At 44.0% G+C, this 18,013-nt stretch overlaps 1 protein-coding gene across 1 annotated transcript; it reads right to left on the bottom strand.

The window, feature by feature from the left end:
* Positions 1-7,824: 7,824 nt before the first annotated feature.
* LOC109887582 (EH domain-binding protein 1-like protein 1) lies at positions 7,825-17,670 on the bottom strand. Its single transcript, XM_031792191.1, has 12 exons — positions 17,272-17,670; positions 15,652-15,742; positions 14,882-15,048; positions 14,679-14,727; positions 13,358-13,879; positions 13,149-13,200; positions 12,726-12,772; positions 12,461-12,572; positions 12,198-12,297; positions 12,012-12,085; positions 10,493-10,607; positions 7,825-9,802 (listed from the first exon to the last, which is right to left on the bottom strand). The coding sequence occupies exons 1-12, from the start codon at positions 17,646-17,648 to the stop codon at positions 9,706-9,708; spliced, it is 1,803 nt and encodes a 600-aa protein (XP_031648051.1). The 5' UTR covers positions 17,649-17,670; the 3' UTR covers positions 7,825-9,705.
* Positions 17,671-18,013: the final 343 nt, after the last annotated feature.

Here is an 18,013-nt window from a genome sequence, read left to right as displayed (position 1 = left end):
ATGCGGCCTCTCCTTCACTGCAGCCGAGGTGAGTAAAACATTTAAACGTGTTAACCCTCGCAAGGCTGCAGGCCCAGACGGCATCCCCAGCATGCGCAGACCAGCTGGCTGGTGTGTTTACGGACATATTCAATCAATCCCTATCCCAGTCTGCTGTTCCCACATGCTTCAAGAGGGCCACCATTGTTCCTGTTCCCAAGAAAGCTGAGGTAACTGAGCTAAACGACTACCGCCCCGTAGCACTCACTTCCGTCATCATGAAGTGCTTTGAGAGACTAGTCAAGGACCATATCACCTCCACCCTACCTGACCCACTCCAATTTGCTTACCGCCCAAATAGGTCCACAGACGATGCAATCTCAACCACACTGCACACTGCCCTAACCCATCTGGACAAGAGGAATACCTATGTGGGAATGCTGTTCATCGACTACAGCTCGGCATTTAACACCATAGTACCCTCCAAGCTCGTCATCAAGCTCGAGACCCTGGGTCTCGACCCCGCCCTGTGCAACTGGGTACTGGACTTCCTGACGGGCCGCCCCCAGGTGGTGAGGGTAGGCAACAACATCTCCAACCCGCTGATCCTCAACACTGGGGCCCCACAAGGGTGCGTTCTGAGCCCTCTCCTGTACTCCCTATTTACCCACGACTGCGTGGCCACGCACGCCTCCAACTCAAACATCAAATTTGCGGACGACACAACAGTGGTAGGCTTGATTACCAACAACGACGAGACAGCCTACAGGGAGGAGGTGAGGGCCCTCGGAGTGTGGTGTCAGGAAAATAACCTCACACTCAACGTCAACAAAACTAAGGAGATGATTGTGGACTTCAGGAAACAGCAGAGGGAACACCCCCCTATCCACATCGATGGAACAGTAGTGGAGAGAGTAGCAAGTTTTAAGTTCCTCGGCATACACATCACAGACAAACTGAATTGGTCCACCCACACAGACAGCATTGTGAAGAAGGCGCAGCAGCGCCTCTTAAACCTCAGGAGGCTGAAGAAATTTGGCTTGTCACCAAAAGCACTCACAAACTTCTACAGATGCACAATCGAAGGCATCCTGGCGGGCTGTATCACCGCCTGGTACGGCAACTGCTCCGCCCACAACCGTAAGGCTCTCCAGAGGGTAGTGAGGTCTGCACAACGCATCACCGGGGGCAAACTACCTGCCCTCCAGGACACCTACACCACCCGATGTTACAGGAAGGCCATGAAGATCATCAAGGACAACAACCACCCGAGCCACTGCCTGTTCACCCCGCTATCATCCAGAAGGCGAGGTCAGTACATGTGCATCAAAGCTGGGACCGAGAGACTGAAAAACAGCTTCTATCTCACGGCCATCAGACTGTTAAACAGCCACCACTAACATTGAGTGGCTGCTGCCAACACACTGACTCAACTCCAGCCACTTTAATAATGGGAATTGATGGGAAATGATGTAAAATATATCACTAGCCACTTTAAACAATGCTACCTAATATAATGTTTACATACCCTACATTATTCATCTCATATGTATACGTATATACTGTACTCTATATCATCTACTACATCTTTATGTAATACATGTATCACTAGCCACTTTAACTATGCCACTTTGTTTACATACTCATCTCATATGTATATACTGTACTCGATACCATCTACTGCATCTTGCCTATGCCGCTCTGTACCATCACTCATTCATATATCTTTATGTACATATTCTTTATCCCCTTACACTTGTGTGTATAAGACAGTAGTTTTGGAATTGTTAGTTAGATTACTTGTTGGTTATTACTGCATTGTCGGAACTAGAAACACAAGCATTTCGATACACTCGCATTAACATCTGCTAACCATGTGTATGTGACAAATAAAATTTGATTTGATTTGAGAAGCTTTTATTTCTGTGGGCAGATTTCTTGTAGAAAAGGCCAGTGGATGGTCTCTGAACAGCATGAGGGGGCTTCAAGGCCTCTGTATTTGGGTGGGGTAGCCTGCCATTTGTTGGGCTCCAAGGGTCACTTCACACCTCAGTGATAATTGAAGTTGTATCTGGTCTGTCTCAGTTCCAGGTTGGATGGTATATTTATACTTCCAGGTAATTTTGTCCTTAATTAGTGTTGTAGGTTTGGAGTTTTGATCTGGAGTGAATGTTATGCTGTGGAGGGTAGCATCCTGTATATGTCCCTGCTGAAAAATTCAAGTTTATCTAACTCCAGGATGAAGCTAGCATTCCATCGTTGTTTATGCCTGCAAAGCTGTTAATTTTAGTCTATTCAAAAATACCCCATTTCATAGGAAACATGCACCCATTAAGATCAGGTGTGGCCAATTAGTGGGCGCGACCAACACACTTAACAAGATAGAGGATCGAGACAGTTTTGTTCATGCTGAGAAGGAAATGTATATGATTTTAAATAACATTCTTTGAACATTCTCTGAACGTTACGAAAGTGTTCTTGTAGTTTTAATGGGAAGTTTTCTTTACATTCTTTGAATAATATGAGAACATGACTTTAAATAGAAACATGAGGGAACCTGTAGGAAACATTATGCTGAAGCACTGAAAATCTCACATAAGACTTTAATTATTTATTTTATCTCCCCAATTTCAATCTTGTCTCATCGCTGCAACTCCCCAATGGACTCGGGAGGCGAAGGTCGAGTCATGTGTCATCCGAAACATGGCCCACCAAACCTTGCTTCTTAACACCCCCCCCCCCCCCCCCCCACACTTAAGCTAGAAGCCAGCCGCACCAATGTGACGAAGGAAACACCATTCAACTGACGGCCGAGGTCAGCCAGCAGGCACTCGGCCCGCCAAAAGAAGTTGCTAGAGCGCGATGAGTCAAGTAAAGCACCCCGGCCAAATCCCCTCTAACCCAGATGACGCTGCGCCAATTGTGCACCGCCTTTTGGGACTCCCGATAACAGCTGGTTGTGATACAGCCCGGGATTAAGTCCGGGTCTGTAGGGACGTCTCTAGCACTGCGATGCAGTGCCTTAGACCATTGAGCCACTCGGGAGGCCCAGAACATTGTTTCTTAATGTTCTTGCAACAATTTGAGAACATTACTTTAAATAGAACCATGAGAAAACCTGTAGGAGACGTTATGCTTTAGTACTGAAATTGCCACAGAACAATGGTGTTTCTTAACATTCTTGCAACAATTTGAGAACATTCCCAATGTCAAACCAGTTGTAGAACATTACCAAAATTGAAATGAAATGTAACCACATTTGAACTTTTAGGAAACTTTCTGTTAAAGGTGCAATATGCAGAAATCACTCCGCCATTTCCTGGTTGCTAAAATTCGAATAGTTAGGCTAATTTCAGTTTATGTGATAAAACAAGCAGTCATTGTGTAGAGAATCATTGTACCATCCAAACCCCTGTGAAATATATTTTCCATAACCAAAAATCTAATGTTTCATCTATTTGAAACTGGTGTAGAAAACCGAAAGTAAAATACGCAAAAATGAAATCTAGAAACAGGAAGCATAGAAATAGCACACATAGAACATATCTACCGGTTCTTGGACTTGCTTTCAATGAAAATGACAGGTCTATAACTCACATTTCTGTGTGAATGTGGTCGGGTTGCCCAAAAAGTTACATATTGTAGCTTTAAAGTAATGAAATACCAAGAAAATAGTTTGTCAAGTTCCTTAAATGTGCTGAGAATGCTCCAAAGCCAAGCAACTATCCTGCACCATTCCCAGAAAGTTGTGGGGCGGTTGTATGCTAAATAACCATATGGTTCTCAGAAAGTTATGGGCTAGTTGGGTTGTTCCTCAAATCCCATATACACTGAAGCAGCGAGGATAGGGTCCAGGTTTCTGGTACATGGGGTAATATAACTAATATTTCTAATGTTGACAGAGCTTTGTGGCTATGGGGGACGTATGTGAGGAACACTGTGTAGCCAAAGTGTCACGCCCTGATCTGTTTCACCTGTCTTTGTAATTGTTTCCACCCCCTCCAGGTGTCGCCCATCTTCCCCATTATCCCCTGTGTATTTATACCTGTGTTCCCTGCTTGTCTGTTGCCAGTTCATCTTGTTTGTCAAGCTTACCAGCATTTGTCCTGTCAGCTCCTGTCTTTTCCCAGCCTCTCTTTTTCTCACCCTCCTGGTTTTTGACCCTTGTCTGTCCTGAAGCTGAACCCGCCCGCCTGACCACTCTGCCTGACCCTGCCTGCCTGCCATCCTGTGCTTTTGCCTCTGTTGCTGTAATCAACATTGTTACTTCGTCACGGTCTGAATCTGGGTCTTACCTTATCCTGATACAAAAACACTCCATTTGAGCGGTTTGAGCCTGCTTCCTAAATGAGTAAACAAAATGAACTATTAATTGTTTATAGGAAAGATAACTTTTCTCACTTATAATCCCTCACTCTTTCGTACTTTCGAATGCTCTCTTTACACTTTGAAAAAAAAATCTTAATAAACAACTGAAATACAAAAGGTTCTCTATAGCTTGTTGAGTCTTTGTTTGCTTGTGAGGTCAGAGCGGTACACAGAAAGGTACACCTTGGCCAGTACATCATTCTTTGACGTAAGACAATAAGGGGTTACAAGATCTTGTGTCAGGAGTGGGCAGTCCTGCTTTGTTCCCGAGATTCAATCTCTTTTCCATTATATAACAGGAAAACACATTACAACATGATCCAGCACCCAATCTAATCAACATTCCTTAAATGGGGCACCTCTCTGAATCAGAGGGGTTGGGTTAAATGAGGTAGACACACTTCAGTTGAATGCATTCAGTTGTACAATTGACTAGGTATCCCTCGTTCCCATACTTCAGATTAACACCGTTTGTATTGTTGTTCCCTTAGAGTTTGAGGACAAACTCAGTGGAATGGAAATTAATGAGTAAAAACAACCTGAATGGAAATAGTAACCACACATTGGTTCACTGACACTGGCATTGGCTTTCATGATAGTAAGTAGACGGAGCATGCCTATGCTCACTCATGGCTAAAGTTACACTACATGGCCAACATTATGTGGACACCCCTTCAAATTTGTGGATTCTGCTATTTCAGCCACACCTGTTGCTGACAGTTATATCAAATCAGGCACACAGCCATGCAATCTCCATAGACAAACATTGGCGATATAATGGCCTTACTGAAGAGCTCAGTGACTTTCAACGTGGCACCGTCATGGGATGCCACCTTTCCAACAAGTCAGTTTGTCACATTTCTGCCCTGCTAGAGCAGCCCCGGTCAACTGTAAGTGGAAATATATAAGAGCAACAACGGCTAAGCCGCGAAGTGGTAGGCCACACAAGGTCACAGAACAGGACCGTTGAGTGCTAAAGCACACAGCGTGTAAAAATCAACACTCGCTAGAGTTCCAAAAGGACACTGGAAGCAACATCAGGACCATAACTGTTCGTCAGGAACTTCAAGAAATGGGTTTCCATGGCCGAGCAGCCGCACACAAGCCTAAGATCACCATGTGCAATGCCAAGCATTGGCTGGAGTGGTGTAAAGCTTGCCGCCATTGGACTCTGGAGCAGTAGAAACGCATTCTCTGGAGTGATGAATCATGCTTCACCATCTGGCAGCGCGACTGACAAATCTGGGTTTGGCAGATGCCAGGAGAACGCTACCTGCCCGAATGCATAGTGCCAACTGTAAAGTTTGGAGGAGGAATAATGGTCTTGGAGGAGGAATAATGGTATGGGGCTGCTTTTCATGGTTCGGGCTAGACCCCTTAGTTCCACTGAAGGGAAATCTTAATGCTACAGCATACAATGGCATTCTAGACGATTCTGTGTTTCCAACTTTGTGGCTACAGTTTGTGGAAGGCCTTTTCCCATTTCAGCATGACAATGCCCCTGTGCACAAAGCGAGGTCCATACAGAAATGGTTTGTCGAGATTGGTTTGGAACAACTTGACTGGACTGCACAGAGCCCTGACCTCCACCCCATCAAACACCTTTGGAATGAATTGGAACACCGACTGCGAACCAGGCCTAATCGCCCAACATCAGTGCCCGACCTCACTAATGCTCTCGTGGCTGAATGGAAGCAAGTCCCCGCAGCAATGTTCCAAAAACATCTGGTGGAAAGCCTTCCCAGAAGAGTGGAGGCTGTTCATGCCGTAAAGGGGGGACCAACTCCATATTAATGCCCATAATTTTGGAATGAGATCTTCGACGTGCAGGTGTCCACATACTTTTGGCTATGTAGTGTACAGTCGTGGCCAAAAGTTTTGAGAATGGCACAAATATTAATTTTCACAAAGTCTGCTGCCTCAGTTTGTATGATGGCAATTTGCATATACTCCGGAATGTTATGAAGAGTGATCAGATGAATTGCAATTAATTGAAAAGTCCCTCTTTGCCATGCAAATGGTACTGAATTCCAAAAAAACATTTCCACTGCATTTCAGCCCTGCCACAAAAGGACCAGCTGACATCATGTCAGTGATTCTCTCGTTAGCACAGGTGTGAGTGTTGACGAGGACAAGGCTGGAGATCACTTTGTCATGCTGATTGAGTTAGAATAACAGACTGGAAGCTTCAAATGAGGGTGGTGCTTGGAATAATTGTTCTTTCTCTGTCAACTGTGGTTACCTGCAAGGAAAGACGTGCCGTCATCATTGCTTTGCACAAAAATGGCTTCACAGGCAAGGATATTGCTGCCAGTAAGATTGCACCTAAATCAACCATTTATCGGATCATCAAGAACTTCATGGAGAGCGGTTCAATTGTTGTGAAGAAGGTTTCAGGGCACCCAAGAAAGTCCAGCAAGTACCAGGACCATCTCCTAAAGTTGATTTAGCTGCGGGATCGGGGCACCACCAGTACAGAGCTTGCTCAGGAATGGCAACAGGCAGGTGTGAGTGCATCTGTACGCATAGTGAGGCGAAAACTTTTGGAGGATGGCCTGGTGTCAAGAAGGGCAGCAAAGAAGCCACTTCTCTCCAGGAAAAACATCAGTGACAGACTGATATTCTGCAAAAGGTACAGGGATTCGACTGCTGAGGACTGTGGTAGTCCTTTTTCTTTGATGAATCCCCTTTCCGATTGTTTGGGGCACCTGGAAAAAGCTTTTCCGGAGAAGAGAAGGTGAGCTCTACCATCAGTCTTGTGTCATGCTAACAGTAAAGCATCCTGAGACCATTCATGTGTGGGCTTGCTTCTCAGCCAAGGGAGTGGGCTTACTCACAATTTTGCAGAAGAACACAGTCATGAATAAAGAATGGAACACATCCTCCGAGAGCAACTTCTCCCAACCATCCAGGAACAGTTTGGTGACGAGCAATGCCTTTTCCAGCATGATGGAACACCTTGCCATAAGGGAAAAGTGATAACTAAGTGGCTCGGGGAACAAAACATCGATATTTTGGGTCCATGGCAAGGAAACTCCCCAGACCCTAATCCCACTGAAAACTTGTGGTCAATCCTCAAGAGGCAGGTAGACAAACAAAACCCCACAAATTCTGACAGACTCCAAGCATTGATTATGCAAGAATGGGCTGCCATCAGTCAGGATGTGGCCCAGAAGTTAATTGACAGCATGCCAGGGTGAATTGCAGAGGTCTTGAAAAAGAAGGGTCAACACTGCAAATATTGACTCTTTGCATCAACTTCATGTAATTGTCAATAAAAGCCTTTGACACGTATGAAATGCTTGTAATTATACTTCAGTATTCCATAGTTACATCTGACAACTGAAGACACTGAAGAAATTAATAATTGTGTCATTCTCAAAACTTCTGGCCACGACTGTATGTATCCACCTTGAAGTGTAAGGATTCATGAATGATTTCCATATAAAAATGTTGCATTAAATAGACGCATTGTGGTTTCTCCAAGTCATCCAAAATAGCTTTTATTTTCCAAACATTACAAATAGTGCAAATGTACGTAACATTAAAACAAACAAAAAAACTTCCCCAAAAAGCTATTTCAGAAAACTCAAAAGCACATTTCTCAAACTCACACAGGGAATAGTAAACATTACCACAGTAACTAACAACAGGGTGGCAGAGGAGGCACAGACTGGAACACAAGTTCAAACACTTCACCGCCAATTTTTTTTTCACTCTCAGTCAAATGGCATCCCAAAATCACTCAGGACAGAGTCTAGTTTTTACTCTGTTGTGTTGCGCCGCAGAGGTCAAGCTAATATCAACCTCTGGTCCAATCTTGGCCAAATGATAGTAATACTGCAGTAAGGAAGTGCTGGTGTTTTAATCTTAGAATATTTTTCTGCAAAAGTAAAGTTTTTTTTTTTTTGACCATGTTAGGGTTAATTGTTTACTGCATACACTTTTGCACATAACATCCTCTGTCATAACCACGTGCATAAGACTATATATAGTAATACTACAAAACATGCATTTGCCTGATGTTTTCTGTTCTGAATATTGCTGTTCTCTAGTATTTTAGATCATTACCTTTTCAGACTCCACAGCTTCTGCGCCAATTCATTGAATTAAATAAAACAACAAAACCCAATCAATGGAAACCAAGACATTACAAGGCTAATGTCACAAAACAGTAACTGAACTCAAACTCACTGCATAAACATATCCAGACCTGGAACAAAGTTCCTACTTCCAGTCATTTAAAAAAAACTGTGGGTCTGGTCAAAAGGCACATTTCACAGGCTGGATCTGTAATATTATCTGTGGAATACCTATTCAATAAATAAATCCATAAATGATTTTGGATAAGTTAAAACGGTTTTGTTCTTTCAGACACCGAGCTGTAGGGTACGAAACTTGCTACCGTATAGACTCCACAGTTCTTTTCCCTTTCCTCCCTACAATCTCCCACTCTGGTTGAGCGTCGGAGCCCTGCAAGTAAACATTTAACATCTTCAATACCAAGACCTTGTCGACAATGTCAGTTTTCTTCTTTCCTCGACATCCGCGTCGATAAACAATCAAGACAACAGATGTTTGCTGTGTGCCGTCTGCACAGGGCAAGCCAACACACTGCAAGAAATAACAATATTGCGATATTTGTTTGGCGCAAGTTGAGTACTTGCCGTCCATCTCTCCATTGTAATTGGCAATAAATCACAGACCGCTCCATGTCAGCTTCATGTAACTGTAGAGGTGAAGACGGGTGAATCAATCCACCTGCTGCATGGGCCTAAAGTTGGTCTTTGTTATACATAGTAACTGGAGTGTGTCCCGTCCATAATATGCCATTCAGTGGAAAATACCTTTTTATACGTAACCCATGAAACAATACACTACTGTAACAGATTCTACAGTAAGGCAACTATCTGGTGATAGGTTAGTTAGGGATATGTCTTTGTGACCCGACGTTAATACACAAAATAACGCCCATACAGTCATAGATTGCACTCACAATGACACGCATCAGCGCACACATTCGCACGCACAAACACAGGTACACACAAACTCTGCATCCATATAGAAAAATATGTGACAAGAAAACCACTTCAATCCAATCAAAACACAATCTGAAGAGCAAAGCGACTGATGATAACCAGTCATAGGTTGGATTGAGGCTCAGTCATATCATGGAGGCGTGTGGGGGGAGGGGCGAACATCGTTTTCCGTCCTCTTAGTGCAGTCACATGACACTGTTCTCAATTTCCTCCATGCAGTGTTGATGTCATGAGCCACACACATACAGCATCAGTCCCAAAGTGCACCCAGGTGACCTTCCACAGGGCTGCCTGGTTCAGGTGTGTCCGGCTCCAGGCCTCACTGCAGCACACACTTCTCCTCCTTGCTCTTCTTGCTGTACTTCCTGCGTCTCTGCTCCAGGCCTCTCTCCAGCCTCTCATCCTCCTCCAGAGCCCTAGGCACAGAGGACAGGGAGATAGAACAGTAGTCCCATAGCAAATAGTCACTCTATCGGACTTAGGTTCAACCGTGTGGCAGTGGAAGACAAAGCTCACAAAGACACCTGATATCTCATTCACCCCATCGGATACTGTCACCCCATATATTAACAGATGGGTACACCCGTGGTTTATGTGTAGCAGAGGGTGTCAAGTGTTTTGCTGTGTGTGTTCAGCATGTGTGACTCAGCTGGGCCAGGGGACTGTGTCCCAATTGGCACCCTATTCCCTATATCGTACACTACTTTTGACCTGGGGCATTTTGGGCTCTAAGTAGTGCACTAAATAGGGCAGGGATCATCAATTAGATTCAGCCGTGGGACGATTTTATCTTGAGCGGATGGTCGGGACCAGAACTTAATTACAAATTATTTGTAGACTGCAAATGGACCGCAGCAAGCCCAAACAGATCAAATATTTGACTAAAACATAATGATTTCAAACCTTGCGTAGAAACTTGTATATGATCACGTGTCTCGCTATTATGTGTGGGAATACTTGGGAACAGATTGCAAAAATTTAAATAACTTGCAGCTGTTTTCCTGGTCTTTTTTACAGTATTTTATGTCCAACCATGAATATAAATAAATGTAGTTTTTTTTGCTCATAAACTTGAGGGGCCAAATATGCAGACATGGCTGTCTCACCCTCTCTCCTTGGCATCCATGTCGTGGACCAGCTCGTCCCTCAGGTTGACCAGAGACACCAGCTCCTGCAGTAGCAGCTGCTCCCTGTGCTTATGGGCCGCTGTCTTCTGCCACTCTGGAGGACAGAAAGAAGGGAGTGGAAGAGTGGGAGTGGAGGAGAGGAAGACAGGGAAAGAGTGATACAGGATTGAGGTACAGAGTAGAAAAAGAGTTGTTGCGTTGTCAATGTGCAATTTAGTTCCATGACCAGATTTTTCTTGGATTCTTGGTCTTTCTCCTTTTTTTACTCTATTGGCATTCACCTTGCTCTAACAACATTCTAATAGCCTGTGAAACATAACAAGAATCTCCTATAGCTTACTTTTAAACTTCTCTTTAAAGATCAATGAAATATATATATTTATTTTTTTTACCCCTTTTTCTCTACCATTTCGTGATATCCAATTGGTAGTTACAGTCTTGTCCCATCGCTGCAACTCCCGTGCGGACTAGAGAGAGGCGAAGTTCGAGAGCCATGCGTCCTCCGAAACACGACCCTGCCAAGCCGGACTGCTTCTTGACACACTGCTCACTTAGCCCGGAAGCCAGCCGCACCAATGTGTCGGAGGAAACACCGTACACCTGGCGACCGTGTCAACATGCACTGCGCCACGCCCGCCACAGGAGTCGCAAGAGCGCGATGGGACAAGGACATCCCAGCCGGGCAAACCCTCCCCTAACCCGGACGACTCTGGGCCAATTGTGCGTCGCGTCATTGGGTCTCTATTGGTCGCGGCCGGCTGCCGCGACCAATAGAACAAAGATCTGTATTGACACCTCAAGCACTGCAGTGCCTTAGACCGCTGCGCCACTCGGGAGGACCTCTTTAAAGATCTAGAACCTAATGATGAAACTGGAAGTAAATAAAGGATTCAAATAAATTATGACATTAAAGAAAGGATCACTTCCTCAAACCAACTCGAGGGCAGATATCACTTGGCACAGTTGGTAGGTCTGACTTTTCCAAACAGATGAACTAGCGTGAGTCAATCACACCCAAAGCTTAACGCCATACTTCAGATTTCCTTTGCAGACTCAAAGCTAGAATCCTTAGCTGCTACATCCATTTTTGGACTTAGAAATTGATGATATATATATATACCCATTGATTCTTGAAGAATAGAACTTATAAATGCCTCGTGAGCTTAGTTCAACTGTCGAACCCCATAAGCGTGTTTTACTCTAATGTTTGTAAACAACGTAAATGTAAAGCCTCAAAGCATGGTTAAAAACTATACATTTGATCTCATGTATGGTCAGTCATTGCATTAATTCGCTCTGTCTATGAATTTGAGAGGGGTTACATTTATCCAGCCCCATCCCTTAGCTTTTTAGACAAACAGGGGAGGGGTGAAAAACAGTGTTATTGTTTCAATTAAGGATTTGAGCTTTAAGACAGATTCTTGCTATTGTATGTCACTATGACCAATGAGTTGCACCATGAATCTTGTAGCTCAGTATATCGGTACTGCAGTTTTACCTTCAATAGCCATCATGTCTCTCAGTTCTCGGTTCAGCATCTCAAACCTCGTTTCCAGGTTCTGCTCTTCTTGTCTGTGCAGCGGAATAACTTTTGGTTAGATCAATGTCACGGATCTATAATATGTCAGAGTTGTTTAAAGCACAAGGTAATGGTGGAGAACACGGCGGGGATGGTGGATCTTACAGTAGCTGCAGTTGGTCTTGTCTCCTGATGAGGGCGTTCTTCTTGTTGACCAGAGTGAACCACTCCTGAATCAGCTTCTCCTCCTGCATCTTGTCACTACCTACATGTATGGAGACGGAGAGGGCATCATTATAAAGAAGAAGCCTTGAAAATACTGAACATTTATTCAAGGGTATTTTTCTTTCTCTTTCTTCCCTCCCTCCCTCCCTCCCTCCCTCCCTCCCTCCCTCCCTCCCTCCCTCCCTCCCTCCCTCCCTCATCACCTGACTCCATCAGTCGGCGTAGTCTCCTTTCCACTATGTCTGCCCTGCTGTCAATGTGCTTCTGTTCCGTCTCCAGGGCCTTCATCTCACTCAGTGCATACTGGCTGGCGTCCTGGACGAATGCGCACACGCACACGCACACACACACACACACACACACACACACACACACACATACTTCCTTCATATACAGAACATTGGTATTTCCTTGATGCACGTAAGTGTTTATGACAGCGGCAGGCAGGGATTTATGAAAGTGACAGACCTGGCACCCCTCCTCAGCCGATCGTCCTTCTTCACCAGCTTCCCATTCTATATGGAAAATACACACAAGCACAGTGTAAGGAAATACATAGGAGCATAATGCAGTAGCTCCACTGAGCAATTACTAGACGAGCATTAAAGTGGAAAACTAGACTGCAATGGCAATTAGCATAGTGTGATAGACCAAGGACTGATCCTAATGACAGGAAACCATCAAAGTAATTAGAGTGAGTGATGCCAATGCTCAGGGGGTAGATGAGCCAAGTACAGCAAAGAAAACTGTGATGACTTGTGTCTGTACTCTCTCTCTCTCTCTCGCTCTGCTAGCCACTGCACCTCTGATGGGTGTTGGGAAAATGGAAAATGGAGTCTGTGTGGGTGTAAACTCCAATAACATCATACAAAATCAATATACTGTACGTACCTGTTTCTGATTTCCTTCTGGTAGCTCCACCCTCTTCCTGACCTGTAGCAACCTGTAAATACAACAAAGGAATCACTCTCAGAGATGGAGAAAGAGAGATAGATTAAGTGGCAGAAAGTGGAGAGAGAGAGAGAGAGAGAGATAGCAGATAGCAGGTTAAGTGGCAGAAAGTGGAGAGAGGAGCGAGATAGAGATCGTAGGCCACTTACCTCGGGTGTGTCTGCCTCGTCTATTGACCTGCGTTGCGACCGCCGCTTCTTAACCAGATCTGCATCCTTTAGCTGGGAGAACCCAGACTTGGCAGATAAGAAGTGTGTCCTGGGGGGTGCGACGGGGGCCTGGGCCCCTCCTCCTGCCCCTGCAGCCTGTAGCCGTTTGGTTCTAGGGGGCGGGACCACGTCCCCATTGGTGCCCCCCTTAGTGTCACTATACGCCTCTTTCTCTGCAGCGCCTCCATTGGTGTTCATTGTGAGGGTCTCATCTTGGATCCGTTGACAGTAGCGTGCAGCGGCCTCCGGGTCGGGGACCTCCCTGCTCTCCCCGGCCACGCCGTAGCTGGACTCGCTGCTGTCCGCCTCTATGTGCAGCACGCTCAGCTCCTGGCCCAAGAAGTAGGTGCGGATCTGGTTGAGGTAGGTCATGACGATGAGGCGGTCAGGCACGGCCAGGAGGGCCATGTCTGAGGGCCCCATCAGCCGAGAAATGCCCAGCTCAGCAAAGCCGTCGAAAGCCTGGGGGTTAAAGAGGAGATGGGGTGGATGGGTAAAATGCAGTAGTACTTAAGTAAAAATACTTTCAGTTACTACTTAAGTCATTTTTGGGGGGTCTCTGTACTTTACCATTTCTATTTTTGACAACTTTTACTTTTTCTCCACTACATTCCGAACGAAAATAATGTACTTTTACTCCATACATTTTCAGGACAGAAACATTTACCAATTCACACACCTACAAGAGAACATCCCTGGTCATCCCTACTGCCTCTGATCTGGCGGTCTCACTAACCATAAGTGTTGGAGTGTGCCCCTGGCTATATAAAATAATAAAACAAGAACATCGTGCCGTCTGGTTTGTTTAATATAAGAAATGATTTATACTTTTACTTTTGAGACTTAGACTGTCATGTTTACATGAATTCTGATTATTTCCAGGGATATATCCTGAACATCCTGAAATATATGTAAATATATTTGTTAGAAACTATATTATATTTCCCTTGACGGAGTAATGCAGAATGTAAAAAATGGCTCAACTCACCCCACTCTCCCCTACAGTAAACGCACTCAAAAATGTAAGTATATTTAAAACCAAAAACCTTTACTCAAGTACTATTTTCCTGGGTGACTTTCCCTTTTACTTGACTCATTTTCTATTAGGGTATCTTTGCTTTTGGGTACTTTTTCCACCACTGGTAAAATGTTCAGGTGCTAAACACTTCATGATAATAATTCTAGGCCTAGGAAATGATGGGTTAGCACATTATACTGATTGACTGATTATCACACGCCGAAATAACATGTGGGAAATCACCTTCTTGTTGTTGCGCTTGATGTCATAAGGGTCCAGCATCTCAAAGTTTCTAAGTAGCGAAGAGAGAGAATAAAATCGATACACAAGAACAGGAAACAAGTTAACACAAAAAAATGATCATGATGTCATTTTCAAAGGTTAAAGAAACCATAACATAATGCCTGTTTATGTTCATGTCTAAGCTCTCCACAGACGGTACCTACATCCTGTCCGGGTGGAAGTGGTGTAGAAGGGCACAGAAGGCCAGGCCGTTCCTCCAGGATGTGCTGAAGTTAGTGATCTTGACCCCCTTGTGTTCTTTGGTGGCCTCCTGACACCACTCCAGTAGTGACTGGCTGGAAGTGACCAGGCCAGGACTGGCCATGAGGCCCTAAAACAACACAAGATCAAATATAATAGGTCAATTCGGAGTTAAATCTAGGTGGCACTTCATTTTATGGTATAGAAATGACCAGGTATCACACAGCAATAACTTTTTTTAAAAGTGTTGTTTTGTCATTGACAAAATTGACAGTTATGATGATGGTGGTAAGGAGTCAACATTTATGATGGTGGTAAGGAGTCAACATTTATGATGGTGTTACGGGTAAACATTTATGATGGTGGTAAGGAGTCAACATTTAGGATGGTGGTAAGGAGTCAACATTTATGATGGTGGTAAGGAGTCAACATTTATTATGGTGGTAAGGAGTCAACATTTATGATGGTGGTAAGGAGTCAACATTTATGATGGTGGTAAGGAGTCAACATTTATGATGGTGTTACAGGTAAACATTTATGATGGTGGTAAGGAGTCAACATTTATGATGGTGCTACGGGTAAACATTTATGATGGTGGTAAGGAGTCAACATTTATGATGGTGCTACGGGTAAACATTTATGATGGTGGTAAGGGTAAACATTTCATAAGTCAATGATGAAACAAAATGGATGGTGGAAGATTGGTCAACTGATACGACTATAAATAGCGTACTTCTGGAGAAGCAGCACTGTCTTGACCCATTTCCTGAGAGTTTGCAGCTCTGCGTTCAGGCGTTGTTGGCTCCTCTGCTTCCTCCTGCTGCCTAAAAAGAGAATGGCAGGGATTTAATATGACTTGACTACGCAGCAACAATGTTTTGCTCTGGATTTTGTTCCTCAAACTGTTTAGTAGCAACACATTTAAAACAATTGCAATGGATGAAATATATGGCATAATCTCAATCATTTCATTTTCATGCAAGCATAGTAGCAGTAGAATTATAAACAACTAGGGGAGAGAGTGGTAAGTTGAGCTAAAGGGGTAAGTTGAGTCACCCTTGTTTCTAATCATTATACCAAAGATTTAGGAAGAGGTCATCATTCCATGGAGTACGTGAAGAAAGAACTCACATGGGAAAAAGTGCAAAGCAAGTTAGGATTCCCACTAAGACTAATTTATTGCATTAGAGGTTTCATGGCGCTTGTATCTAAACCAAAAGGAGATCTTTAAAGATCAGTTGGGGTAGCTTCAATATGCGATCCGTATGAAAGTGCATCCTTGAAGCTGTATGGGAAAATATAGTCAAAATGTATGTTGAGCCAATAGCCATGGTTGGGGTAAATTGAGCCAATGGTTGAGTCAATAGCGTGGTTGGGGTAAATTGAGCCAATGGTTGAGCCAATAGCCATGGTTGGGGTAAATTGAGCCAATGGTTGAGCCAATAGCCATGGTTGGGGTAAATTGAGCCAATGGTTGAGCCAATAGCCATGGTTGGGGTAAATTGAGCCAATGGTTGAGCCAATAGCCATGGTTGGGGTAAATTGAGCCAATGGTTGAGCCAATAGCCATGGTTGGGGTAAATTGAGCCAATGGTTGAGCCAATAGCCATGGTTGGGGTAAATTGAGCCAATGGTTGAGCCAATAGCCATGGTTTGGGTAAATTGAGCCAATGGTTGAGCCATTGGCAAGTGTTTTCTTCCCAGACATAATGCAAAGCATTATCACTGGAGTATGAGGTAACAACAGGGCCTGGCTTATAAGTTGTTGTTTTTTAAGTACAAAGTGTTTGTTCGGTGTTAAGCCTGTGTTAAAAGATGCTTAAAATGATTAAAAGACAAAAAGCTATTTTTGATTGTGTTGAATTGTGTTTGGGAGATAAAGATAGACATGATTTCAAAAAGGTAGTGGTAATATTTCATTCAGTACAGACATTCGTAGGCGGCTTGATTTACCCCGTTCCCACGGCTCAACTTACCCCGTTCCCACGGCTCAACTTACCCCGTCCCACGGCTCAACTTACCCCGTCCCACGGCTCAACTTACCCCGTCCCACGGCTCAACTTACCCCATACCGGAGTAAGTTGTGCCAAATTACCACTTTTTTGGACAAGCTATGTTTTCAAAACGGTCATGTTTACATGAATTCTGATTATTTCCAGGGATACTCAACATCCTGAAATATATGTAAATATCTTTGTTAGAAATAATACATTATTTCCCTTGACGGAGTGATGCTGATCGTTAATGTCTAAACTTACCCCACTCTCCCCTACATGTAAATGTATTAAAAAAAATGTAAACACGTCACGCAACCACTCTTTTGCACATGTGTGTCCAACATAACATACAGTACCTCTCTTCATCTAAGCCTCTGGCAGCTACATCTACTGACTCAAAGCCAAAGTCCGCCTCTTCAACCCCCATGTATTTTCTCTCCATCTTCTCTGTCTCTTTGGCTCCCTTAACATGTAACCAGTCGTCCTCAGCTGGTGTAGCAGTGGTTGGAGAGGTCTGGTCAAGAACTTCTGCCTCTGATCCCCTCTCAATGTCCTCACTAACAGTGTCTGCGAAGAACTTAGGGGTTTCTGTGAAGGACTCAGTGGCAATGGCAGTATCTGTAAAGGTCAAGCTCTCCATGCTCTCCTCCAGTCCCTTCTCAAAGACAGGTTCTGCCTCTGAACCCCTCTCAATGTCCTCACTTACAGTATCTGTGAAAGCCACAGTGACCATAGCGGTATCTGTGAAGGTCCAGCTCTCCTGGTGAAACAAAAATGTGAGTTATAGACCTGTCATTTTCATTGAAAGCAATCAACATTGTTACTTCGTCACGGTCTGAATCTGGGTCTTACCTTATCCTGATACAAAAACACTCCATTTGAGCGGTTTGAGCCTGCTTCCTAAATGAGTAAACAAAATGAACTATTAATTGTTTATAGGAAAGATAACTTTTCTCACTTATAATCCCTCACTCTTTCGTACTTTCGAATGCTCTCTTTACACTTTGAAAAAAAAATCTTAATAAACAACTGAAATACAAAAGGTTCTCTATAGCTTGTTGAGTCTTTGTTTGCTTGTGAGGTCAGAGCGGTACACAG

Source organism: Oncorhynchus kisutch, linkage group LG16 (genome assembly GCF_002021735.2).
Source record: "Oncorhynchus kisutch isolate 150728-3 linkage group LG16, Okis_V2, whole genome shotgun sequence".
Classification (NCBI taxonomy): domain Eukaryota; kingdom Metazoa; phylum Chordata; class Actinopteri; order Salmoniformes; family Salmonidae; genus Oncorhynchus; species Oncorhynchus kisutch.
The sequence above is the reverse complement of the archived record's forward strand: the minus strand, read 5'-3'. Positions and strand labels throughout refer to the sequence as shown.

Excerpts from the sequence above, each read along its gene's own strand:
- LOC109887582 (XM_031792191.1), bottom strand. The coding sequence starts at position 17,648 with ATGGTCACTGTGGCTTTCACAGATACTGTAAGTGAGGACATTGAGAGG. Across the intron at positions 13,880-14,678 it reads TCAAGCGCAACAACAAGAAG|GCTTTCGACGGCTTTGCTGA; the intron begins GTGATTTCCCAC and ends TTTAACCCCCAG. Across the intron at positions 12,773-13,148 it reads CAGAAGGAAATCAGAAACAG|AATGGGAAGCTGGTGAAGAA; the intron begins GTACGTACAGTA and ends TTTTCCATATAG.